At 45.0% G+C, this 24051-nt stretch overlaps 1 protein-coding gene across 5 annotated transcripts in view; it reads right to left on the bottom strand.

Annotated features, from left to right (window-relative positions):
• The window catches only part of mettl15 (methyltransferase 15, mitochondrial 12S rRNA N4-cytidine), a 120136-nt gene that overhangs the window by 92169 nt on the left and 3916 nt on the right, over positions 1-24051 (bottom strand). For 4 of the 5 annotated variants that reach the window (XM_061758659.1, XM_061758677.1, XM_061758697.1 and 1 more), the window contains exon 2: positions 22747-23004. In XM_061758659.1, the coding sequence (XP_061614643.1) occupies positions 22747-23004 (258 nt within the window). Of the gene's footprint in view, positions 1-22746; positions 23005-24051 lie in introns of those variants that run through there. The other variant, XM_061758687.1, reaches the window with a different exon arrangement.

Raw genomic sequence — 24051 nt, 5'->3', positions numbered from 1 at the left:
TTTTGTTTCGCTGTGGCTATTTAATTTGTCCTTTTATTGTATTTGAAGGTACAGTGGTGTGAAAAAGTGTTTGCCCGTTCCTGATTTCTTACTTTTTTGTATGTCACACTTCTGTCCTGAGTCTAGCCTCCACTACTCTTTCCCATAACTTCATTGTGTGGCTCATCAACTTTATTCCTCTATAGTTCTCACAGCTCTGCACATCACCCTTGTTCTTAAAAATGGGCACCAGCACACTTTTCCTCCATTCCTCAGGCATCTTCTCACGCGCTAGAATTCTATTGAACAAGCTGGTCAAAAACTCCACAGCCACCTCTCCTAGATGCTTCCATACCTCCACAGGAATGTGGAGAACCAACTGCCTTTCCATTTTTTATCCTCTTTCATTTTGTATCCTTTCTAACTTCCCCCTTACTAATGATTGCCACTTCTTGGTCCACCACACTTGCCTCTTATACTCTCCCTTCTCTCTCATTTTCCTCATTCATCAACTCCTCGAAGTATTCTTTCCATCTATCTAGCACACTACTGGCACCAGTCAACATATTTCCATCTCTATCCTTAATCACCCTAACCTGCTGCACATCCTTCCCATCTCTATCCCTCTGTCTGGCCAACCTGTATAGATCATTTTTTCTCTCTTTAGTGTCCAACCTGGCATACATGTCATCATATGCCTCTTGTTTGGCCTTTGCCACCTCAACCTTTGCCCTATGTCGCATCTCAATGTATTCCTTTAGCCTCTCCTCAGTCCTCTCAGTGTCCCACTTCTTCTGAGCTAACCTTTTTCTTTGTATGATTTCCTGTACTGTGAGATTCAAAAGCAGTTTCCAAAACCCTTCTTGTTTGATTAAAATGGCTTAACTTTAATCATCATGATGCTTCGCCATGGCCAAAGTCTGTTTAAGCAGGTCTCTGTGCCGAAAAATGCGTACTCTACGCTGGCTGGCAACATTTTCTACTACAAGCTAGTTAGCGTCGCTGCTACTTAGCGGTAGCTCTCATCAATCGTCTGCCACGATGTGTTTAATGAATCTTGCATAACTTTAGCCAATTCATCTGCCGCAGTTCCAGTCTGGCCTGAACTTTCGTGCAGCTTCTCCACATGGGATGCTTCGTACCAATTCTTGTATCAGTGGAGACGGTTCGATTATACAGTGGGTACCGAAAGTATTCATCCATCCATCCATCCATTTTCTGAGCCGCTTCTCCTCACTAGGGTCGCGGGGCCGAAAGTATTCAGACCCCCTTAAATTGTTCACTCTTTGTTGTATTGCAGCTATTTGCTAAACTCATTTAAGCTACTTTTTTCCCCTCAATGTGCACACAGCTAAAAAACGGAATTGTTGAATTTTTTGCAGATTTATTTAAAAAGAAAAACTGAAATATAACACAGCCATAAGTATTCAGACCCTTTGCTCAGTATTTAGTAGAAGCACCCTTTTGAGCTAATACAGCCATGAGTCTTTTTAGGAATGATGCAACAAGTTTTTCACACCTGGTTTGGGGATCCTCTGTCATTCCGCCTTGCAGATCCTCTCCAGTTCTGTCAGGTTGGATGGTGAACGTTGGTAGACAGCCATTTTCAGGTTTCTCCACTGATGCTTAATTGGGTTTCAGTCAGGGTTCTGGCTGGACCATTTAAGAACAGTCACAGAGTTGTTCTAAAGCCACTCCTTAGTTATTTTAGCTGTGTGCTTAGGGTCATTGTCTTGTTGGAAGGTGAACCTTCAGCCCAGTCTGAGGTCCTGAGCAATCTGGAGAAGGTTTTCGTCCAGGATATCCCTGTACTTGGCCGCATTCATCTTTGCTTTGATTGCAACCAGTCGTCCTGTCTTTGCAGCTCAAAAACACCCCCACAGCATGATGCTGCCACCACCATGCTTCACTGTTAGGACTGTAATGGAAAGGTGATGAGCAGTGCCTGCTTTTCTCCACACATACCGCTTAGAATTAAGGCCAAAAAGTTCTATCTTAGTCCAGAGAATCTTATTTCTCACCATCGTGGGGTCCTTCAGGTGTTTTTTTTTAGCAAACTCCATGCGGGCTTTCGTGTGTCTTGCACTGAGGAGAGGCTTCCGTCGGACCAATCTGCCATAAAGTGATGGTTGACTTTCTAGAACTTAATCCCATCACCCGAATGCATCTCTGAAGCTCAGCCACAGTGATCTTTGGGTTCTTCTTTACCTCTCTCACCAAGGCTCTTCTCCCCTGATTGCTTAGTTTGGCCGGACGGCCAGCTCACGGAAGGGTTCTGGTCGTCCCAAACGTCTTCCATATAAAGATTATGGAGGCCACTGCGCTCTGAGGAACCTTAAGTGCAGCAGAATTCTTTTTGTAACCTTGGCCAGATCTGTGCCTTTCCACAATTCTGTTTCTGAGCTCTTCAGGCAGTTCCTTTGACCTTATGACTGTGATTTCAGTTTTTCTTTTTTTAATAAATCTGCAAATTCAGGTTTTTTTCAGTCAATATGGAGTCCTTTGTGTACATTAATGAGGAAAAAAAATGAAAAATGATTTTTGCAAATGGCTGCAATATAACAAAGACTGAAAAATTAAAGAGGGTCTGAATACTTTCCGTACCCACTTTATGTTACGTATTACACATTAGGGCTACTGTACAACTGTGCATGAGTTGTAGCTGTAGCGAAGAACTACGTTAACTCACAATGGTTTTCTGAAGTGTTACTGAGCCAACATGGCAATATCCTTTACACATTGATACCGGTTTTGCCGTCTCTGAGGAATTGAAGGTCACGGGCATTCATTGTTGGTTTTTGTCCTTGCTGCTTAATTGCAGAGATTTTTCCAGATTCTCTGAATCTTTTGATGATAGTATGGACCTTAGATGATGACATCTCTAAACTCAACTGTACATTGAGAACAACATTTCTTAAACTGTTGGACTGTTTGCTCTCACAGTGGTGAGCCTCGCCTCATCCTTGCTTGTGAACAACGGAGCCTTTCGGGGATGCTCCTTTTACACCCAAACATGACATTCACCTGTTTCCAATTAACTTCTTCACCTGTGGGATGTTCCAAACAAGTGTTTTTTTTTTTTTTTTTAGCATTCCTCAACTTTCCCACTCTTGTGTTGCCCCTCTCCCATCTGTTCATTTTCCTTAATTGCTTCATCGCCATAGTATATTACATACCAAAATCCCCGTGAAGCCATCCATCCATCCATTTTCTGAGCCGCTTCTCCTCACCAGAGTCGCGGGCGTGCTGATATCCCAGCTATCATCGGGCAGGAGGCGGGGTACACCCTGAACTGGTTGCCAGCCAATCGCAGGTCACATACAAACAAACAATCATTTGCACTCACATTCACACCTACGGGCAATTTAGAGTCCCCAATTAATGCATGTTTTTGGGATGTGGGAGGAAACTGGAGTGCCCGGAAAAAACCCACACAGGCACGGGGAGAACATGCAAACTCCACACAGGCAGGGCCGGGGATTGAACCCCGCTCCTCAGAACTGTGAGGCTGACGCTCTAACCAGTCGGCCACCGTGAAGCGACGGTCTTAAATAGGATTTTCCCTAACTCCACTAAATCCATAGGGAATTTCATTTGCCATTCTACTGGAGGTCATTCCCAACAGACTATGCCAAAGTCTCATTGATAGTGTAGTAGTTCACATATCGGAATTTCATGCCCGCTGGAGTAATTCCCAATAAATCAACTCTTCACATTCACCTTACGACTGATTGTCGAACTGTCGAGTGTGTCGTCTACCTTTTGCCCAAAAGTAGCAGGGAAAAAGGCTCAAACCCACACCCTGACCCTGAAAAGGGAAAAGAGGACAAGGACTGCCAGCCATTGCTTTGCAATGCCTCGTGTGTATTTACCATACGCCATCGATCTGCGCATTTCAATGACATCAGGCTTTAATTTACAGGGTGCGCCCAGCCAGCTTGCTCACACCAAGGCCACATTGGCAGAAATCAGATATTCACATATTGTATAAATGAGGCATGATTCAGATCTGATCTTTTTTTTTTTTTTTTTTTACATACACTGTCGTAATGCATATTTGAACAGGGTAACATGGGAGCAAAAAATCCTGATTGGTTCCCTTGAATCATGTAGTGTAAATGCCTAAGTCTGAAATTATTTTAAACAGTGATAAGTGATAAGTGTCTCGCAATCCAAGCATCATGAGTCAAAATTTATGAGAAAGTTGAACATAATGCAGGTGGACCTCACGCAAACACCAATTTACCATGTGTTGCAGGAATGAGTCATCCCAATCCAGCTGTCCACAGGGTATGCATCTGATTAGCATACCCACACTCACAGCAAGAATAACTGTAAATATTGAAAATAGACCAACAGTAATACTATCAATTCAAGTATGAAGATAACTGGGCTTTACACGATCAGGATTTTTGGGGCCGATCACCGATCAGTGAGTTTATAAAAACAATAACCGATCCGATCACAAGATTTACAATAAATAATGTATCTTTGTTACTCTATTTATGCCAGTGAGGCATAGTGACAGACAAAACAAATAAATGGTCTTCTACGAGATGGCAGGAAGTAAACAGTAATTAATGGTATATCATAACGGTTGGAAATCACTCCTCTCGTCAGATCGTGTATTCTAATCAGTCATGTCAAACCAAAATTACATGACAGAAATAATGGGTGCTAACTTCTTCTTTTCCTTTCGGCTTGTCCCTTTAGGGGTGGCCACAGGGCGTCATCCTTTTCCATGTAAGCCTGTCCTCATGTCTTCCCTCACGACATCCATCAACCTTCTCTTTGGTCTTCCTCTAGCTCTCTTGCCTGGCAGCTCCACCCCTCACATTGATGCACATATATTCTGTCTTACTTCGGCTAATCTTCATTCCTCTGCTTTCCAGTGCATGCCTCCATCTTTCTAACTGTTCCTCTACCTGCTCCCTGCTTTCACTGCAGATCACAATGTCATCTGCAAACATCATGGTCCACGGGGATTCCAGTGTAACCTCATCTGTCAGCCTATCCATCACCACTGAAAACAGGAAGGGGCTCAGGGCTGATCCCTGATGCAGTCCCACCTCCACCTTAAATTCTACTTTCACACCTACACCACACCTCACCACTGTTCTGCTGCCCTCGTACATGTCCTGTATTATACTAACATACTTCTCTGCCACTCCAGACTTCCGCATGCAGTACCACAGTTCTTCTCTGGGTACTCTGTCATAGGCTTTCTCTAGATCTACAAAGACACAATGTAGCTCCTTCTGAACTTCTCTGTACTTTTCCATCAACATCCTCAAGGCAAATAATGCATCTGTGGTACACTTTCAAGACATGAAACCATACTGTTGCTCGCAAATACTCACTTCTGTCCTGAGTCGAGCCTCACTACTCTCTCCCATAACTTCATTGTGTGGCTCATTAACTTAATTCCTCTATAGTTCCCACAGCTCTGCACATCACTCTTGTTCTTAAAAATGGGCACCAGCACACTTTTCGTCCATTCCTCAAGCATCTTCTCACGCGCTAGAATTCTATTGAACAAGCTGGTCAAAAACAGCCAACTCTCCTAGATGATTCCATTCCTCCACAGGAATGTCATCAACTGCCTTTCCATTGTTCATCCTCTTTAATGCCTTTCTAACTTCCCCCTTACTAATCATTGCCACTTCTTGGTCCACCACACTTCCCTCTTATACTCTCCCTTCTCTCTCATTTTCCTCATTCATCAACTCCTCGAAGTATTCTTTCCATCTATCTAGCACACTACTGGCACCAGTCAACATATTTCCATCTCTATCCTTAATCACCCTAACCTGCTGCACATTCTTCCCATCTCTATCCCTCTGTCTGGCCAACCTGTATAGATCATTTTCTCCTTCTTTAGTGTCTAACCTGGCATGCCTCTTGTTTGGCCTTTGCCACATTTGCCCTGTCTGATATCAATGTATTCCTTTCGCCTCTCCTCGGTCCTCTCAGTGTCCCACTTCTTCTGAGCTAACCTTTTTCGTTGTATGATTTCCTGTACTGTGAGATTCCACCACCAAGTCTCCTTCTCTCCTTTCCTGCCAGAAGATACACCAAGTACTCTCTTGCCTGCCTCTCTGATCACCTTGGCTGCAGTGGTCCAGTCTTCTGGAAGCTCCTCTTGTCCACCGAGAGCCTGTCTCACCTCTTCTCGAAAAGCTTCAAAACACTCGTCCTGTCTCAGTTTCGACCACATGGTTCTCTGCTCTGCCTTTGTCTTCCTAATCTTCCTCCCCACCAACAGAGTCATCTTACACACCACCATCCTATGCTGTCTAGCCACACTCTCCCCTACCACTAACTTACAGTCAGTAACCTCCTTCAGTGTACATCGTCTGCACAAAATGTAATCCACCTGCGTGCTTCTACCTCCGCTCTTGTAGGTCACCCTGTGTTCCTGCCTCTTCTAGAAAAAAGTGTTCACTACAACCATTTGCATCCTTTTTGCAAAGTCTGCCACCATGTGTCCCTTCAAATTCCTTTCCTGGATGCCGTAATTACCCATCACTTCTTCATCACCCCTATTTCCTTCACCAACATGTCCATTACAATCTGCACCAATCACGACTCTCTCTCTGTCTGGGATGCTCAGGACTACTTCGTCTAGCTCCTTCCAGAATTTCTCTTTCACCTCTAGGTCACATCCTAACTGTGGGGCATAGTCACTAATCACATTATACATAAAACCCTCAATTTCAAGTTTCAGCCTCATCACCTGATCTGATACTCTTTTCACCTCCAATACATTCTTAGCCAACTCTTCTTTTAAAATAACCCTGACTCCATTTCTCTTCTCATCTACACCATGGTAAAATCATTTAAACCCTGCCCCTAAACTTCTAGCCTTACTGCCTTTCCACCTGGTCTCCTGGACACACAATATATCAACCTTTCTCCTAATCATCATGTCAACCAACTCCCAAGATTTTCCTGTCAAAGTCCCCACATTCAGTTCTCGGCTCTGTGCTTTCCTCTTCTCTTTCTGCCGAAGAACCTACTTTCCACCTCTTCTTGTTCGACTTCGACCCACAGTTGCTGAATTGCCACCGGCGCTGTATACCTGCAGAGCGCCGGTGGCGGACGTTGTTAACCCGCGCCACGACCGATCCGGTGTGGAATTCTTTGGATGAACGCTCATATTTATTTGGCAAAGTTTTAAGCCGGATGCCCTTCCTGACGCAACCCTCTGCATTTATCCAGGCTTGGGACCAGCCTACAGTTTGCACTGGCTTGTGCCCCCCATAGGGCTGCATTTGGCCCCCATAGGGTTGCATTTGCTAACTTACTGTAATTACTTTATTTTTAATTAAATGACTTCACCCATACCGAAACTTTAGAGCATGATTCGACAGAACGGTGGCATGTTTACGTCCAACCGTTCGTGCCACCGCTAGCTTGCTAGGCTACATAACATTTTATTGCCTGCTTTTGAGCCATATCATATTAAAAGTATGTGAACATACCTCAATCAAGCCTTAAACGAACATCCTTTCCTGTCCTGAGCATCGGTGACCACCAACACACGTTTTCCCCCATTTTGTCCTTCTAATACAGTTGGTGCGATCCACTCGTGTTGTCGTCACCACGGTAACGAGTGTATCCGGTCGCATTTGAGTTGACAAGATAAAGCCCAATGATCGTAAAAAATGCTTGGGAATCGGAATTACAGTAGTCTGACATAGTGCAATCGTGAAAGAGCAAATTTGTCTTGTAGTCTGATCCGGGCATTACGTGTTGCCTGTCTCAGACGTGTTGTCTGTCCAACACCGCCAACATTTTTATATATTTTTTTAAATAACTTCATTGGCCGTCAGATATTTACCGTGCTAGTCAAAAGACTAAGGCTAAAAATAAACTAGCTTTTGGATTAAAATATACTGTGCATGTGGCAACGCGGAGTAAATGTCTTTTGCGGAGCCGATCAATGATCGGCGAATTATGACATTAAAGCCGATCAGCATAAAATGCAAAATATCGGCTGATACCGATCGCCCGATAAAATCGGTGTAAAGTCTAAAGATGATTACCATTACTTTAGTTACAGAGATTATCAATATTGAGTACATGCAGTTCAGAATCCTAGTTTGAGGGATTGCCGTTAAAGCAATATGCTCTTCCTTGTGTCATGCAGTTCAATGTTGTGTGAATCACGAGCAAATACTATCCATCCATTTTCCAAACCGCTTATCCTCACTAGGGTCACAGGCGTGCTGGAGCCTATCCCAGCTATCTTTGGGCGAGAGGCGGGGTACACCCTGAACTGGTCACCAGCCAATCGCAGGGCACATATAAACAACCAACCATTCGTACTCACATCCACACTTACGGCAAATTTAGAATCTTCAGTTAACCCACCATGCATGTTTTTGGAATGTGGGAGGAAACCGGAGTACCCGGAGAAAACCCATGCAGGCATGGGGAGAACATGCAAACTCCACACAGGCGAGACCGGATTTGAACCCAGGTCTTCAGAACTGTGAGGCAGATGTGCAAGTCGGCCACAATGCCGCCAGCAAATACTTTTTCACTCTTAATTAAAAATGTGTCATGTGCAGAGGTAAGAAAAATATATTTTTACTTCTTTACTCATTCACTTCTTTGACCTGAACTAATGTATGTCCGTAAGCACCAAATGACTCAGCTATTGTCACAAACACTCGGGCTGGCTAATTAATCGGGTTTTTGGGTCAGGCTGATAATTTGACTGTTTTTTTAACTGGAAAAAGAAAAAGATTTGTTTTCGCCGTCGCGGCTTCTGTGCTTCGATGGCCGCAAACAGATGGGCTCTTTTTTTTTTAAAGAGCATCAGCCACAGCTTTGGGACCCTGCCCTGTTCAAGGCTCAGGTTGAAGATGCGCTGCAGAGGGTCTCCCAGCTGCAGTGCGTAGGCCTACAGCAGTCACATGGATACTCCATCTGGAACTGCCACTCGTGTTCAATACTTTTTCCCTGTGTCGTTTCACATGTTTACACACAACTTAATTTCTGATCTTATTTGTTCAACTTACTTTGCATGTATGGATTACTTGGTTTGTTCCCAACATCTGGTGAAATTTTTTAGGTTTTACTTATTTCAGCCGCTGTAAGTACTGGTAGTAGTTAGGTTATCACAGGTGTGCTGGAGCCTATCCCAGCTGACTCTGGGCGAGAGACAGGGTACACCCTGAACTGGTCACCAGTCAATCGAAGGGTACACATAAACAAACAACCATTCTCACTCACATTCACACCTACGGGCAATTTAGAGTCTGGAATTAACCGACCATGCATGTTTTTGGGATGTGGGAGGAAACCAGAATACCTGGAAAAAACCCACGCAGGCACAGGGAGAACATGCAAACTCCACACAGGCGAGGCCGGATTTGAACCCGGGTCATCAGAACTACGAGGCAGATATGCTAACCAGTCGCCCATCGTGCCGCCAGCAGTGAATTATATAAACAAAATATACAACTAGATGTTGTCTCTTGATGTCTTTATGAATTGTCTTTTTTGAAAGCATTTTATGCCTGGATCAGACAAGACAAATTTGGTCTTTCCCAATTGCACTATGTCAGACTACTGCCATCAAATCTTGCGGTTATTCATTCAGACAGTGGGAACACAACACAACATTTATTCCAATAGCACCGCAACCCATCTTTTACGATCACTGGGCCTTCGCTTGTCGAATCAAACACTGTTGGAGAGGTGGAAGCAGAAAACGTGTTACCGGTCAACGCGACCGGATACATTCGTTACCAGGGTGACGACAACAACAATGCACTGCGCCAATGTATTGTTTCTGTGTGAGTGTGGGAGTAGAAAATGAGAAAAAACGTTTGTGGAACAAAATGAGGGAAAAATACAATGCACAATATTTTTTTTCGAGAATCGTCATCATGATGTACGTGTGCGCAATAGTCACATCTCAGGGTCTGCTGCAATGTTGGGGTTATGGAATGTACAGTGAATCAACTGTATTCAATATATAATATTACATACATATAATAATATTAAAAGTGCTGTGTAGAGGGACCTGTTTGGACATGCTAATACAAAGAATGTACGCCTGGTTTATTTCCTATTTCTCTCTTGAGAATGGAACTAGGCAGTCACGCAGCAGCTGCGTGAGTGTGTGAGGTGCGTTCAGGGACATTGTGTAAATGAGAGTGTATATGTTATTTTGTAATACAGTACATAATTGTAAAAATGTATTACTAAGACGTTCCTGTCATACTGTGCTGCATGTGTTTGTTCGAACATTAATGACATTCAAGCAACAGGTTTTTCACTCATGTTTTTGAGATTGAAGGGTGAAAGCTGCAGCTGGCTCCAAGTGATGATTGAATGGATGGCAACAATGGGGAAATGAAATGCCAGTATTTTGAGGGTAATAGCCTGTCAGCAACATACGGTATTGAGGGGGGAAAAAGAACTATGAACAAGTTCGTTTTTGGAACGGTAAACTTAGTTCAAAATTTTGCATTATGAACTATGAACTGAACTAGTTAATTTTTTGAATAATGAAATTAACTTTGAACTAGTTCATGGAGAAAATGAACTTTCCCAACACTGATCCTGTATTATTTCACATCGCAATATCTATCGCAGGTTTAAAAGAAGAAAAAAAATAACCGAGGTGGAGGATGGACATAAAGCATATAGAAATTTTGCACATAATTTGTGACTTTGACACCGAATATAGTGGAGGAAATAATTTATTTGATCACTCATTGATTCTGAAGTTAACCCACTGACAATGATATGAGCAGTCTATAATTTTCATGGTAGGTTTATGTTAACTGTGAGAGACAGAATATGTAAAAGACAATCCAGAAAATACATACAAAAATGTATTTGCATTTCATTAAGTTAGTTCATTAGATCTAGGGCTGTCAATAGCTAATCTTTTTAGAATCGATTATCCTACTGATATTTCATAGACTACTCAAGCAATCAGCGCCCCACCGCACAGAATTTGAGACTACAAAAGTAGCCTTTGCTAAATGGTTAGCATTCGTGATTAGCATTAGCGCACATTACATTTTAGGTTTAAAAAAAACCAAAAACCCGCTTACGACAATTCAGCTCACTCATATATCATGTTATATGTATTTTATACATCTTATAGTGTCTTAAATGACATAGATTCTCCTCTGTCGTTTTTTGCAATGATTTTCACTGGTCCAACAGTGCGTCCATCTGCATCAAATGTCTGTGCAGTAAACATGGACAGTGGCCAGATGGTTCCGGGCGGTACAAATATACTTTTATTAATATATTTTTTTCCCTCGAGGCGGAAATGTTTGCGTCGACCAATTTTTGTGGTCGACTTAGCTGAGCATCGTTCTGCTGGGGGACTTCAATGCTCACGTGGGCAATGACAGTCAGACCTGGAAGGGCGTGATTGGGAGGAACGGCCCCCCTGAACAGAACCCGAGCGGTGTTCTGTTATTGGACTTCTGTGCTCATCACGGATTGTCCATAATGAACACCATGTTCAAGCATAAGGGTGTCCACACGTGCACTTGGCACCAGGATACCCTAGGTCGCAGTTCGATGATCGACTTTGTGGTCGTGTCATCGGACTTGCGGCCGCATGTCTTGGACACTTGGGTAAAGAGAGGGGCGGAGCTGTCAACTGATCACCACCTAGTGGTGAGTTGGCTCCGATGGAGGGGGAAGATGCCGGTCCGGCGTGGCAGGCCCAAACGTATTGTGAGGGTCCCCTGTCAGAAGGAGTTTCAACTCCCACCTCTGACAGAACTTTGCTCATGTTCCCAGGGAGGCGGGGGACATGTTCCGCGCCTCCATTGCTGAGGCGGGCGACCGGAGCTGTGGCCGTAAAGTGGTTGGTGCCTGTCGTGGCGGAAATCCCCGAACCCGTTGGTGGACACCAACGGTGAGGGATGCCGTCAAGCTGAAGGAGTCCTATCGGGCGATTTTGGCCTGTGGGACTCCTGAGGCATCTGATGGGTACCGGCTGGCCAAGCGGAATGCAGCTTTGGTGGTCACTGAAGCAAAAACTAGGGCATGGGAGGAGTTCGATGAGGCCATGGAGAAAGACTTCCGGAGGGGGAAGCAGTGCACCACCAACACTGTGTATAGTGGGGATGGGGGCTCTGCTGACCTCGACTCGGGACGTTGTGAGCCGGTGGGGAGAATACTTCGAAGACCTCCTCAATTCCACCGACACGCCTTCCCATGAGGGAGCATAGTCTGGGTTCTCTGAGGCGGGCTCTCCTATCTCTGGGATTGAGGTCACCGAGGTGGTTAAAAAGCTCCTCGATGGCAAGGCCCCGGGGGTGGATGAGATTCGCCCGGAGTTCCTCAAGGCTCTGGATGTTGTAGGACTGTCCTGGTTGACACGCCTCTGCAACATCGCGTGGACATCGGGGACAGTGCCTCTGGATTGGTAGACTGGGGTGGTGGTCCCCCTTTTTAAGAAAGGGGACCGGAGGGTGTGTTCCAATTACAGGGGGATCACACTCCTCAGTCTCCCTGGTAAGGTCTATTCAGGGGTGCTGGAGAGGAGGGTCCGTCGGGAAGTCGAATCTCAGATTCAGGAGGAGCAGTGTGGTTTTCGTCCTGGCCGTGAACAGTGGACCACCTCTATACCCTTGGCAGGGTCCTCGAGGGTGCATGGAAGTTCGCCCAACCAGTCTACATGTGTTTTGTGGACTTGGAGAAGGCGTTCGACCGTCTCCCTCTGGGGGTGCTTCGGGAGTATGGGGTACCGAACCCCCTGATACGGGCTGTTCGGTCCCTGTACGATCGGAGTCAGAGTTTGGTCCGCATATCCGGCAGTAAGTCGAACTCGTTTCCGGTGAGGGTTGGAGTCCGCCAAGGCTGCCCTTTGTCACCGATTCTGTTCATAACATTTATGGACAGAATTTCTAGGCGCAGCCGAGGCGTAGAGGGGGTCCGGTTTGGTGGCCTCAGTATTGCATCTCTGCTTTTTGCAGATGATGTGGTTCTGCTGGCTTCATCAAGCCGTGACCTCCAACTCTCACTGGAGCAGTTCGCAGCCGAGTGTGAAGCGGATGGGATGAGAATCAGCACCTCCAAATCTGACACCATGGTCTTCAGTCAGAAAAGGGTGGCGTGCCCTCTCCAGGTTGGGGATGAGATCCTGCCCCAAGTGGAGGAGTTCAAGTATCTTGGGGTCTTGTTCACGAGTGAGGGAAGAATGGAACGGGAGATCGACAGGCGGATCGCTGCAGCGTCTGCAGTGATGCGGACTTTGTATCGATCCGTTGTGGTAAAAAAGGAGCTAAACTGAAAGGCGAAGCTCTCGATTTACCGGTTGATCTACGTTCCTACCCTCACCTATGGTCACGAGCTGTGGGTCGTGACCGAAAGAACAAGATCCCGGATACAAGCGGCCAAATTGAGTTTCCTCCGCAGGGTGTCCGGGCTCTCCCTTAGAGATAAGGTGAGAAGCTCGATCATCCGGGAGGATCTCAGAGTAGAGCCGCTGCTCCTCCACATCGATAGGACCCTGATGAGGTGGCTGGGGCATCTGATTAAGATGCCTCCCGGATGCCTCCCTGGTGAGGTGTTCCGGGCACATCCCACCGGGAGGAGACCCCAGGGACGACCCAGGACACGCTGGAGAGACTAAATCCTTCGGCTGGCCTGGGAACGCCTCGGGATCCCCCCGGAAGAGCTGGATGAAGTGGCTGGGGAGAGGGAAGTCTGGGCGTCCCTAAAGCTACTGCCCCCGCGACCCGACCTCGGATAAGCGGTAGATAATGGATAAATGGATGGCATGTTTTTGGGATGTTGGAGGGATGTCCCCCGGTTTCAAAAGCCTACATCTGTGGCTGCTCCTCTACTTGCCTGCTGCTGCTTGCTTACTTCACCTTTTCAACCAACCCCCTCCAGGCTCCAGCGAACATATCTGTGATTTTGAAATTATTCAATTTCTTTGAAAACAAAAACGAAAAAACAGTTTGGGTTCTCACTTAGTTGCATGGCAGTGCTCCTGAGGCCGAGCCCCCCCCCCGGGCTGGATGACTGGTTGGCGTTGGGGCTCCCCTCTCATGGCCCGCAGCTGCTCCCTGGGTTCCCCCCCTTATCGTTCCCTTGTCGGGCGCCCCTATCCACCGTCCTTTCCAACAAACAAGGGACACTCTCCCGCCCTTGGCTGCATCGCATCTGGCTCTCCTGGGAGTGGGGGGTTTTGCTGGGGGGTGGCATTGGGTCCCCGCCCTGGGTCCCTCGGTGTAGGACATGTCCCGTCCACCGGGCTGCTCTCGGGTGGACCCCTGGGCCCGATCCCACTCCTCAATTATTGGGTGGGGTCCTCATCCTCCGCGGTGCGGGCACATTAATTACAGGACACTTCTGTCAGTCTTTGTGCATGTAAAACGGTGTCAAATTAATTTGCATGTATCCGCAGACACACAGCCCTGGGACTCTTTCACTGGGTGTGGGGCCACGCACTTATTGCGACAAATAACTCATGAATATGCAAATCGCTTGTGTATCCCCTCACTTATACTCTCGTCCTGTAGACTTTTATAATTTACATAGTGAATCCCACCACATTCAGTTGTACAGCCAGGTTCATGACCCTTGTCCTGCATGATTCTTCTCCTGTCCTGTCCTGTTCTATCTTGTTCTATCAACAGTGCTCCCATCCTACGCCACCCCTACCTCTCCCTCCAGTTTGTGGTGGAGGTTGACGCCTCAGACATTGGGGCAGGGGCCGTCCTCTCGCAGCAGGACCCCACATCCCAGAAACTTCAACCCTGTCCCCTGCCGAGAGGAATTACAACATTGGCAACCGTGAGCTGCTGGCCATAATTTGGGCATTGGAGGAATGGCGGCACTGGCTGGAGGGGACTGAAGTACCGTTTATCATCTGGACTGATCACAAGAACCTTGCTTACCTCCGTTCCGCCAAACCCCTTAACCCTCGATTAACTCGCTGGGCCCTCTTGCTGAGCCGATTTAATTTCAGCCTTTCCTTCCGAACTGGATCCCGCAATAGCTAACCTGACGCCCTATCCCGCATATACTCACCCCCCTCCAGCCCTGTAGAACATGAAACCATCCTCCCTTCCTTCTGCTTCGTTGGTGCAGCCACGTGGAAAATAGAACGAATAGTCAAACGCGCTCAAAAGACTCACCCTGACCCCAAGACCGGAGCTCCAAACTGTCTATTCGTGCCCAATTCCGCACGCTCTTACGTCTTTCAGTGGGCCCACAACTCCAAGCACACGTGTCATCACAGCATCAACCGCACTATCCCATTCATCCAGCAACATTTCTGGTGGCCCAGCCTGGTCAAAGACACCCGGGAATTCATCCAAACCTGCTCCGTCTGCGCCCGAGGGAAGGCTTCACACCTGCCTCCAGCTGGTCTGCTCGGGCCCTTACCCAACACAAGCCGCCCTTGGTGCCACATCGTTTTGGATTTCATCACCGGCCTGTCCCCTTCTGAAGTTAACACTATAATTTTCACTGTTGTCGATCGATTTTCTAAATATGTCCATTATATACCCCTTCCCAAGCTACCCTCTGCTTTTGAAACTGCTCACCTCCTTGTTCATCATGTCTTCAAACTCCATGGAATTGACATTGACATCGTCTCGGACGGAGGTCACCAGTTCTCCTTCCTGGTTTGGAAGGAATTCTCTAAAGCGGTGGGCGCAGCTGCCAGCTTGTCTTCCGTGTACCATCCACAGACCAAAGGCCAGACAGAGTGGGGGAATCAATCCCTGGAATCAGCCCTTCGCTGCATTGTCGCACGCAACCCCACCTCCTGGAGCTCATTCCTTCCATGGATCGAATACGCCCACAACTCCCTGAACCAGCTCCACCACCGGTATGTCTCCGTTCATGGCCTGTTACGGTTTTGAACCTCCATTATTTAAGGAACAGGAGCATGCGGTGAAGGTTCCCGCAGTGAGGGATCATCTGAAAAGTGTCCAGTCCGTGTGGAAGGATGTCAGGGCGGCCGGTCCGATCTGCGGAGAGGAATAAACGGCTCGCGGACCTGCACCCGAGTACAAGGTGGGTCAAACCGTTTGGCTTTCCTCCCGTGACCTTCCACTCCCCACGGAATCCCGCAAACTCACTCCGCACTGTATCAGTCCGTTTCCCATCACTAAAATAATGAATCCCACATCCGTTCAACTTCAACTCCCGCAGTCTCTGAAAATTCATATGACCATCCACGTATCATTGCTCAAGTCTGTCTCCACCTCCACTCTGAGCCTTCCGGTTGTACTCGGATGCTCAATTAGGTTTAAGTCAGGGCTCTGGGTGGGCCATTCAAGAACAGTCACGGAGTTGTTCTGAAGCCCCTCTTTCGTTATTTTACCTGTGTGCTTAGGGTCATTGTCTTGTTGGAAGGTGAACCTTCAGCCCAGTCTGGGGTCCTGAACACTATGGAGAAGGTTTTCCCTGTACTTGGCCGCATTCATCTTTCCTTCGATTGCAACGGTTGGTTGCACTTTTGCACTGATGGTTGTTAGCATTTAATTTAGTCTTCAAACCAACGTACGAGCCGATGCTTAACATTGAGCTAAAAACTTCACCGTAGCAACTTTACATCACAATTAATTGGGACAAAATTCACATAAACGTTGTCAGAATCAGAATAATCTTTATTTCGCCAAGTATGTCAAAAACACACAATTAATTTGTCTCCGGTAGTTGGAGCCGCTCTAGTATGACAACAGACACTCAATTGACAGAGAATACTTTTGAGGCACAAAGACATGGAGCAAAAACAGTCACTGAGCAATAAAAGGTTGCTAGTAATGCCGGTACAATTTATTCTCATTTTTTTCTCTAGCAATGAGAACAGTTTGAATGACTAACAAAGCAATAGTCCGGTGCAATGATCATTGTGCATAGGACGCCGAGATTCAAGAAATGTAAGCAGTTTAAAGTGACTAGTAGTGCGATAATCTGGGACAATGTTTATTGTGCAAATGTTGCAGATATTACTCAGTCGATTGGGCAAATGGTGCCGATGCCACTCAGCACGAGTGGCCAGTATTGGTCAACAACAGATATGCAAATAGTGCAGTGTGGAAGACTACTACAGTGAGTGCATGAGTAATGTATAATTGTTCCCAGGAACTTGAAGGTCTTGACGGTTGACACAAGGCAGTTGGACAGTGTGAGGGGCAGCTGTGGTGAAGGATGCCTCCTAAAGTCCACAATCATCTCAACAGTCTTGAGCGTGTTCAGCTCCAGGTTGTGTCGGCCGCACCACAGCTTCAGCCGCTCCACTTTCTGTCGATACGCAGACTCGTCACCGTCTTTGATGAGACCGATGACTGTGGTGTCATCTGCAAACTTCATGAGTTTGACAGCCGGGTGCGTTGAGATGCAGTCGTTTGTGTAGAGAGAGAAGAGCAGCGGAGAGAGGACACAACCTTGGGGGGCCCCTGGTGCTGGTGGTGCGTGTAGATGAGGTGGTGTCCCCCAGCCTGACCTGCTGTGCTCTGCCCGTCAGGAAGGTGTAAATCCACTGGCAGATGGCAGGCGAGACGCTGAGCTGGAGAAGCTTGGAGGAGAGTAGTTCGGGGATGATGGTGTTGAATGCAGAGCTGACGTCCACGAACAGGATCCTCGCGTAGGTCCCCGCGCCGTCGAAGTGTTTTAGGATAAATTGCAGTCCCATGTTGACTGCATTATCTGCGGACCTGTTTGTTCGGTAGGCAAACTGCAGGGGGTCCAGCAGGGTAACCTGTGACGCTCTTGAGGTGGTCCAGCAGGAGGCGTTCAAAGGACTTTATGACCACAGATGTCAAGGTGACAGGCTTCTAGTCATTCAGACCAGAGATTTCAGGTTTCTTGGGGACTGGGATGATGGTGGAGCTTTTGAAACAGGATGGTATTTCGCACAGTTCCAGAGATCTATTGAAGATCTGTGAAGACTGGAGCGAGCTGGTCCGCGCAGACTTTGAGGCAGGACGGGGACACATGGTCTGCGCCTGCCATTTTGTTAAACTTTTGTTTTTGTTTAGGTCAATTTAGAAGTCAGAGGTGTGATGGTGGTGGGTGGTGCAGCTGGGTGTGTGTGGGATGTAAAAGTGACCCTTTCAAATCCGCAGCAGCAGGTGTTCAAGTCGTCGGCTAATCTACTAATGTTCTCAGCTTGGGGACGATTGTCGCTTGTAATTGGTTAGCGATTGTAATGCATGCCAGACTGATTTAGAGTCGTTACCGCTAGACTGTTTTTCTAACTTCATAGTTTCTCTTTGCAATGTTAATTTCTTTAGTCAGCTGGTTTCTATTGCGATTATAGAGGGCCCTGTCCCCACTTTGATATGCATCCTCTTTAGCCTGACGAAGTTGCTTAAGTTTGGCAGTGAAACACTGTTGGTGATTATTTTTCCACAACCACGCAGGTTTTACTTTTCACTGTCCACAGTGTTATGTAGCTGCATCCATCTGATAGCAACGAATGGTTTTATTACAGGACTATAATGTAATCACAGCTGTTTGTAACAGTTATGTCCAAATTCAGATTTCTCACCTCATTCTCTCGCCAAATGACACTAGCAGAGCTTTACAGAGTTACACTTCAGCCATGGTAATGTAACAACATGGCAGCCCCCCATCACCATTTATAGAACAGAAATATTACATTCAATGAGTGTCATTGTTTGAATAAATTATAAAACAGACATCTGTGGTAAAGCAGCAATTCTGAGTGTAACCACACAACATTTTCACAGCGTATCAAATGAGTGAGGTGTACAGCATGTACTGTGCAGCAAAACAAAATCTATCAGACTGTTTGAATAACATCTGATTGGCAAACTGTCTTGGGACAGTTGGCAAATGGGCGGGCAGCGGAGGAGTTTAGAGGTGCTAAAGTTCAGGCAGGAGCGACGCAGCACCCTGTGTCGTGCCAACAGCATTACAGTGGCACAATTCCTGACTAACTCACTGACCTGTGGCCCCCACCTGTCTTGACCATGCATTATATATAGGGGGGCGGCACTTCTTCTCATGTGCGTTGCCACAAGTCTTTTGACTCATGTCCATCTGTGCTAATCATACATACATTTAAGAAAGCAAAGATAAAAACACCCCGTCTGTCTCTCAAAAAAGAAAAAGAAAAAAGATACAGAACACACATTCTAATAACTACATGCCATCATCAGTCACAGTAGAAGATACAAAACGAGCTGTATCAACAGTTCTGCAAATGTATGGATGGTCAGTTTTATGTTTATTATTGTGGTTATAGTTTGCAGTGATGCACTGCATCATACTGAGAATCATTTCATTACAGTGGAACCTGGCAGGTCAAACTGTAGCCACCATAAAACATTTATTAACTGTACATGCGAGGTTAACATTTTAGTATTCTTAACTGTTATACAAATGTAAAGTTAATCACCGTAACAGTAAAACTATAAATACACTCCCACACATGTAATAAGAAGGTAACAATGACTACAGTGAAAAACGTTACAATAAAACACTGTTACAATGAGTTGGCATTTAACTACCTAGCATCTAGCAGCTAGTGTTAGAAGGCAACTACATTGCCCAGACTTCACTATTTCTTCAGCGTTTGCATCTCCACTGTAACCACAACAATAAACATCCAGCCATCTGTTTTCTACACCGCTTGCTCTAATTAGGGTTGTGGGTGAGCTGGAGCCTCTCCCAGCTGACTTTGGGTGGGATGCGGGGATCACAGGGCACATTTCAACAACTATTCTCTCTCACATTCACAACTATCGGGAATTTAGAGTCCTGTGAGTCCAGAGAAAACCCACACAAGAACAGGGAGAACTCCATACAGGAACTGTGACACAGACGTGCTAACAACTGCCCCATCGAGCTGCCCACTAATAACAATATTTCAATTAAGATGTGTTAATTGTGTCATTCATAAAAACTACACTTTAATTTTCTGTTTCTAATTAAGATGCCAGTATTCGTTTTTTATGCTGAGTAAAGGTAACCTTTAATAGGTATTGCTTTTCCACAAAACTGTCAATGCATTCAGTCACAGAAAAGGACTTTCTTACGCCACATGCTTGACTTTACTTCAGTCTTACATACTGACTTTTAAAAACAAAAAAAAATACAGTATGAGTTTTAAGCTGCAACTTTTTGTATTTATGTGAAATGATCATGAATAGGAGAATAAAGTCCACTGAAATACTAACAGGCGCATTAAAAACTAAAATAAAAACCAGGAATGCAAAATAACAGCTAATCTTGGGTGCATTAGATGCAATTTCTGGTCAATGGGTCTTGAATTCAAATATCACACATATTGCACAGGTCTTTACTACGGTTGCAACGAATACTTGAATGTTTCGAGTACTTCGAATACAAAAAAAATGGTCGAGGAATTTTCTCTGCCTCGGGGATCCGCTTATTTAACTTATTCGCTGCCAGCGCTCTCTGTTTGATTTGAGTTTGATACTGCATCTGTAATTATGTCTGTACGCCTTTAAGAGGGCGCGTAGGGGTGAGTAGTGTGACGTAAGTGTAAGGAAATGTCAGTCGTGATGGGGACGCCAATTCTTTTGAGTGTACTGAATCAGTTGAATCAGTTAATTAAAAAGATTCGTTCAAAAGATTCCTTCCCCGAATCGTTCAGTTCTTTTTCAGAAAATCATTCAAGCGCTTCCTCATTCAGTTAATGATCCATCCCTGACGTTCACGTTCACTCAACATGTTCACCGAAGGACGATGCGTTGTTGTCATGTATTGTAAACCAGGAAGGCGGATGATGATATATTTTTTTTTAAAACGGCTAAATTATCACCCACCTATCTCTCTCTCAGCAAGCTCTCAAACACCCGGCTTCGGTTGTGAGTCGTGAATATGCGTGCAGCAAGCTCAGCTACCATGCTTCCGCGTCCCCAGATGTCCAGTAAGGCTCTCGCCAGCCGGCGTGACTTTTCTGGATTCCACCACTGTGGACAGCATCGCTGACACCAGCCCCGGCCACCCGGGCTTTCTGCTCACTCACCTTACTGTTATTGTCATCTGATTAGTGGAAAGCGTCTTTGAGTGTCTTGAGAAGCGCTATATAAGTTTCATGTATTATTATTATTAAATAAAAAGCTTTAATAATCGCATTAGAGACACAGAGGGAATGATATGTATGTGTACGTATATACATTTATTATTAATTTACATTTATTTTTAATGTGTGTGCTTGTTTTGATGTGCTTGACTGACTCAAAAATTAGCCGTTAGCTTGAAGCTGCTATTGAAAGCTATCCTCGTGAGGACGTCAGGACTTGCGGTTAAAATCACTCATGAGTACGTTCACTATGTAGTACGTCGTTCCTTGCGCAAATGAATCACTCATCGTATTAGTACATTGCTCGTTAGCGGATCACAAACGAAGAAGTTCAACGAACGAATCACTCGTGTCTGACGGATCACGAATGATAAGTTCACTGAACGAATCACTCTCCAGTTCTTCAGTACACCGGTTCACTGAACGAATCACTAAGTTCACTTGATGTCATTCCCATGCCACGCCGCCTGACGCTGGCTACTCATTGGTCATTCGCCGAAGGGAGTGACAATGCTGGCAAATCGCACATCACATGGCAGGGCGTTTAGTGAAGTCCTGCCCCCACCTGCACGGTGGCTGCTCATTGGTCATTCGCAGAAGATTCAGAAGTGAGTAACAACGCTTCAACAGTTCCGTTTCCGCTCTCAGCCGACTCGCTCGCCTCACGCCGGCGGGAGAAGCTAAAAGAATGAATCATTTCTTAAACTGATTCGGTTCAGTTCGTATCTCTAAAAAGATTCGTTCTTCTGAACGAAACGTTTGCGAACGAAACACTAGTCTGGGAAGACGCTGTTGGCATGAGTTGTGGCCGACAGCACCTCGTAGGTTTTTATGTTCTTGTGTTGCCGCGAGTTCAATAAAGTAACTGAAAATGCATTGGCAACTCCCTTTCTACTTGACCACTTCCGAGGGCATTACTATACTATTGGTATATACAGTAGCTGCCCGTTAATGGCAGGAAAGAGTTAATTGTCAAGCTGAGACAAAATATATTGTTTCACGTTAACGCACACTTTAGTTCTATATTATAGCCAGTGTACTACCATCATATCTGCTAGTGGTTACATTTTTAGTCAAGTACTGTGGGTGGAAAAAGAAAAAATAATAAAAAAAAAAATAAAAAAAAGGATTGAGAGTGGCAAAGGTTGTGAAAAAAAATTTATTTCGATAATATTTGTGTTTCCGATCGAGGTGTCTTCAGTTAGTCTGGTCTAAGGTAATAAACGCATAGCCATGAACCTACTGTATTATTGTGTCACATCCTAAAATGCTAGCTGCTCAACTGAAGTTGCACAACAGGCTCCTTATGCCTTTTTTAATGAAAAATAAGAAGAGAGAATGCTAAGTTTAAACTGAAATGTATTTGTTTTCTTGCCTTACTGAAAACATTCCTAGACAAAAAAATACTTTGCTGCTCAATGTGAATTTAAGAAATAAAACAGTTGATTTTAAAAAGAAAAACAATCGGTCATTAATTTTTAAGTTATATGGCTTATTTTTCTTCTGTATTCATAATTGGTCTTAAACCAAGATAAAAATATATATATAATTTATCCGAATGCACGATTATTTTATAACATTTTTAGTAGGATACTCGCAGCCCTAGTCGTCACACTTTACTAGGTCAAACAAGCTACACAATTCACAACCTTAACCATTATTATTTGACTGGAAACTAATTTGAAATATCTTGTACCATCAGAAGTAACAACAAATCAGAAAAATAAACTTACTTGACCTGGTTGGATGTCCAAGTAGTGAAGCACCTCTTTGAGCATGACAGGCACATGAGGAGGCTTTTCAGTTGAAGCAGTATACAGTTCTTCCGATTTACACAAAGAACCAGGACCAGACAAGGCACAAAGGCCAGCTGTCTTTAAATGCAAATTTAAATTCCATAATTTCTGCACTGTCCGCACAGCAAAACTTGTTCTCTGAAACAGTCGGCAAGAGGGAGTAGAAATATGGAAAACCATCATCCTTAATTTGACCTGTGGAGAAGAGCAAGGATGAGTAAAGGATTATGCGATATATAATTTATAGCAAGACATTATATGATTTGTTTTTGTTTGTTTGGTTGTTTTTTGACTGAAAAAGATCAGAACCATGAGTACCATTACAATAAAAGTAACAAGTACAGTGCAGACTGATAGGTTGCAAATTTACATGACAGGCGGACAAGGTTAAACCATTTTACTTTCATGTTTCTGGATTTGAAAAATATATATATCCAAGAGACCACCACATATTTAACTAAAGATTGATCCCTGCCAGGGGCACATACAGTACACTGTATCTGCAGGGTGAGAAGTGAGTGCCAGACCAGGCAGATGCAGGAAACCTGAGTTGGTGTGACAGATTCTGGACACAATCATTTACTAATAACAATGGCCAATAGACATTAAAAATTATATTTCCCACGCTGAAGTGGCACAATACACAACTGCAATAAAATCTTCTTTTTTTTTTCCTGCACCAGTTAATCAATCATGTTGGCCTTTTACATGAAACAAAACTGCCTAAAGGAGGCGCCTAAGTGAGTCACATGGTTATAAAAAACAATGGAATTGAGGTGTTTCCTGGAAACAAGATGAATTGAAAATCTGTGTGTGAGTGATGTAGGATTCCAATTAAACCGGCAGGTGTAGAGCAGCTGCCAGGAATGATGAACAGAAAATTGGTCAACGGTTCCAAATTAAGAGCTGCACGATATTGGGGGAAAACATGACTTTGCGATTTAAAAATTTAAAGAAATATTGGCCCCCTTGTCAAATGTTTAGTTTCCTCTCTTCGTTTAAGAATCTGCTAAAAAACACATGGATGACTCCAAGATGGTGAGAAATAAGATTCTCTGCTCTAATGAGACAAAGATAGAACTTTTTGGCCTTTCGTCCTAGCTGAAACACACCCCCACAGCATGATGCTGCCACCACCATGCCTCACTGTTGGAAGTGAATTGGACAGGTGATGAGTAGGGCCTGGTTTTCTCCACACATATCACTTAGAATTAAGGCCAAAAAGTTCTATCTTGGTCACAT

Source organism: Phyllopteryx taeniolatus, chromosome 2 (assembly GCF_024500385.1).
Source record: "Phyllopteryx taeniolatus isolate TA_2022b chromosome 2, UOR_Ptae_1.2, whole genome shotgun sequence".
Lineage (NCBI taxonomy): Eukaryota > Metazoa > Chordata > Actinopteri > Syngnathiformes > Syngnathidae > Phyllopteryx > Phyllopteryx taeniolatus.
Note: the sequence above shows the minus strand (reverse complement) of the source record. Positions and strands in the feature narration are given on the sequence as shown.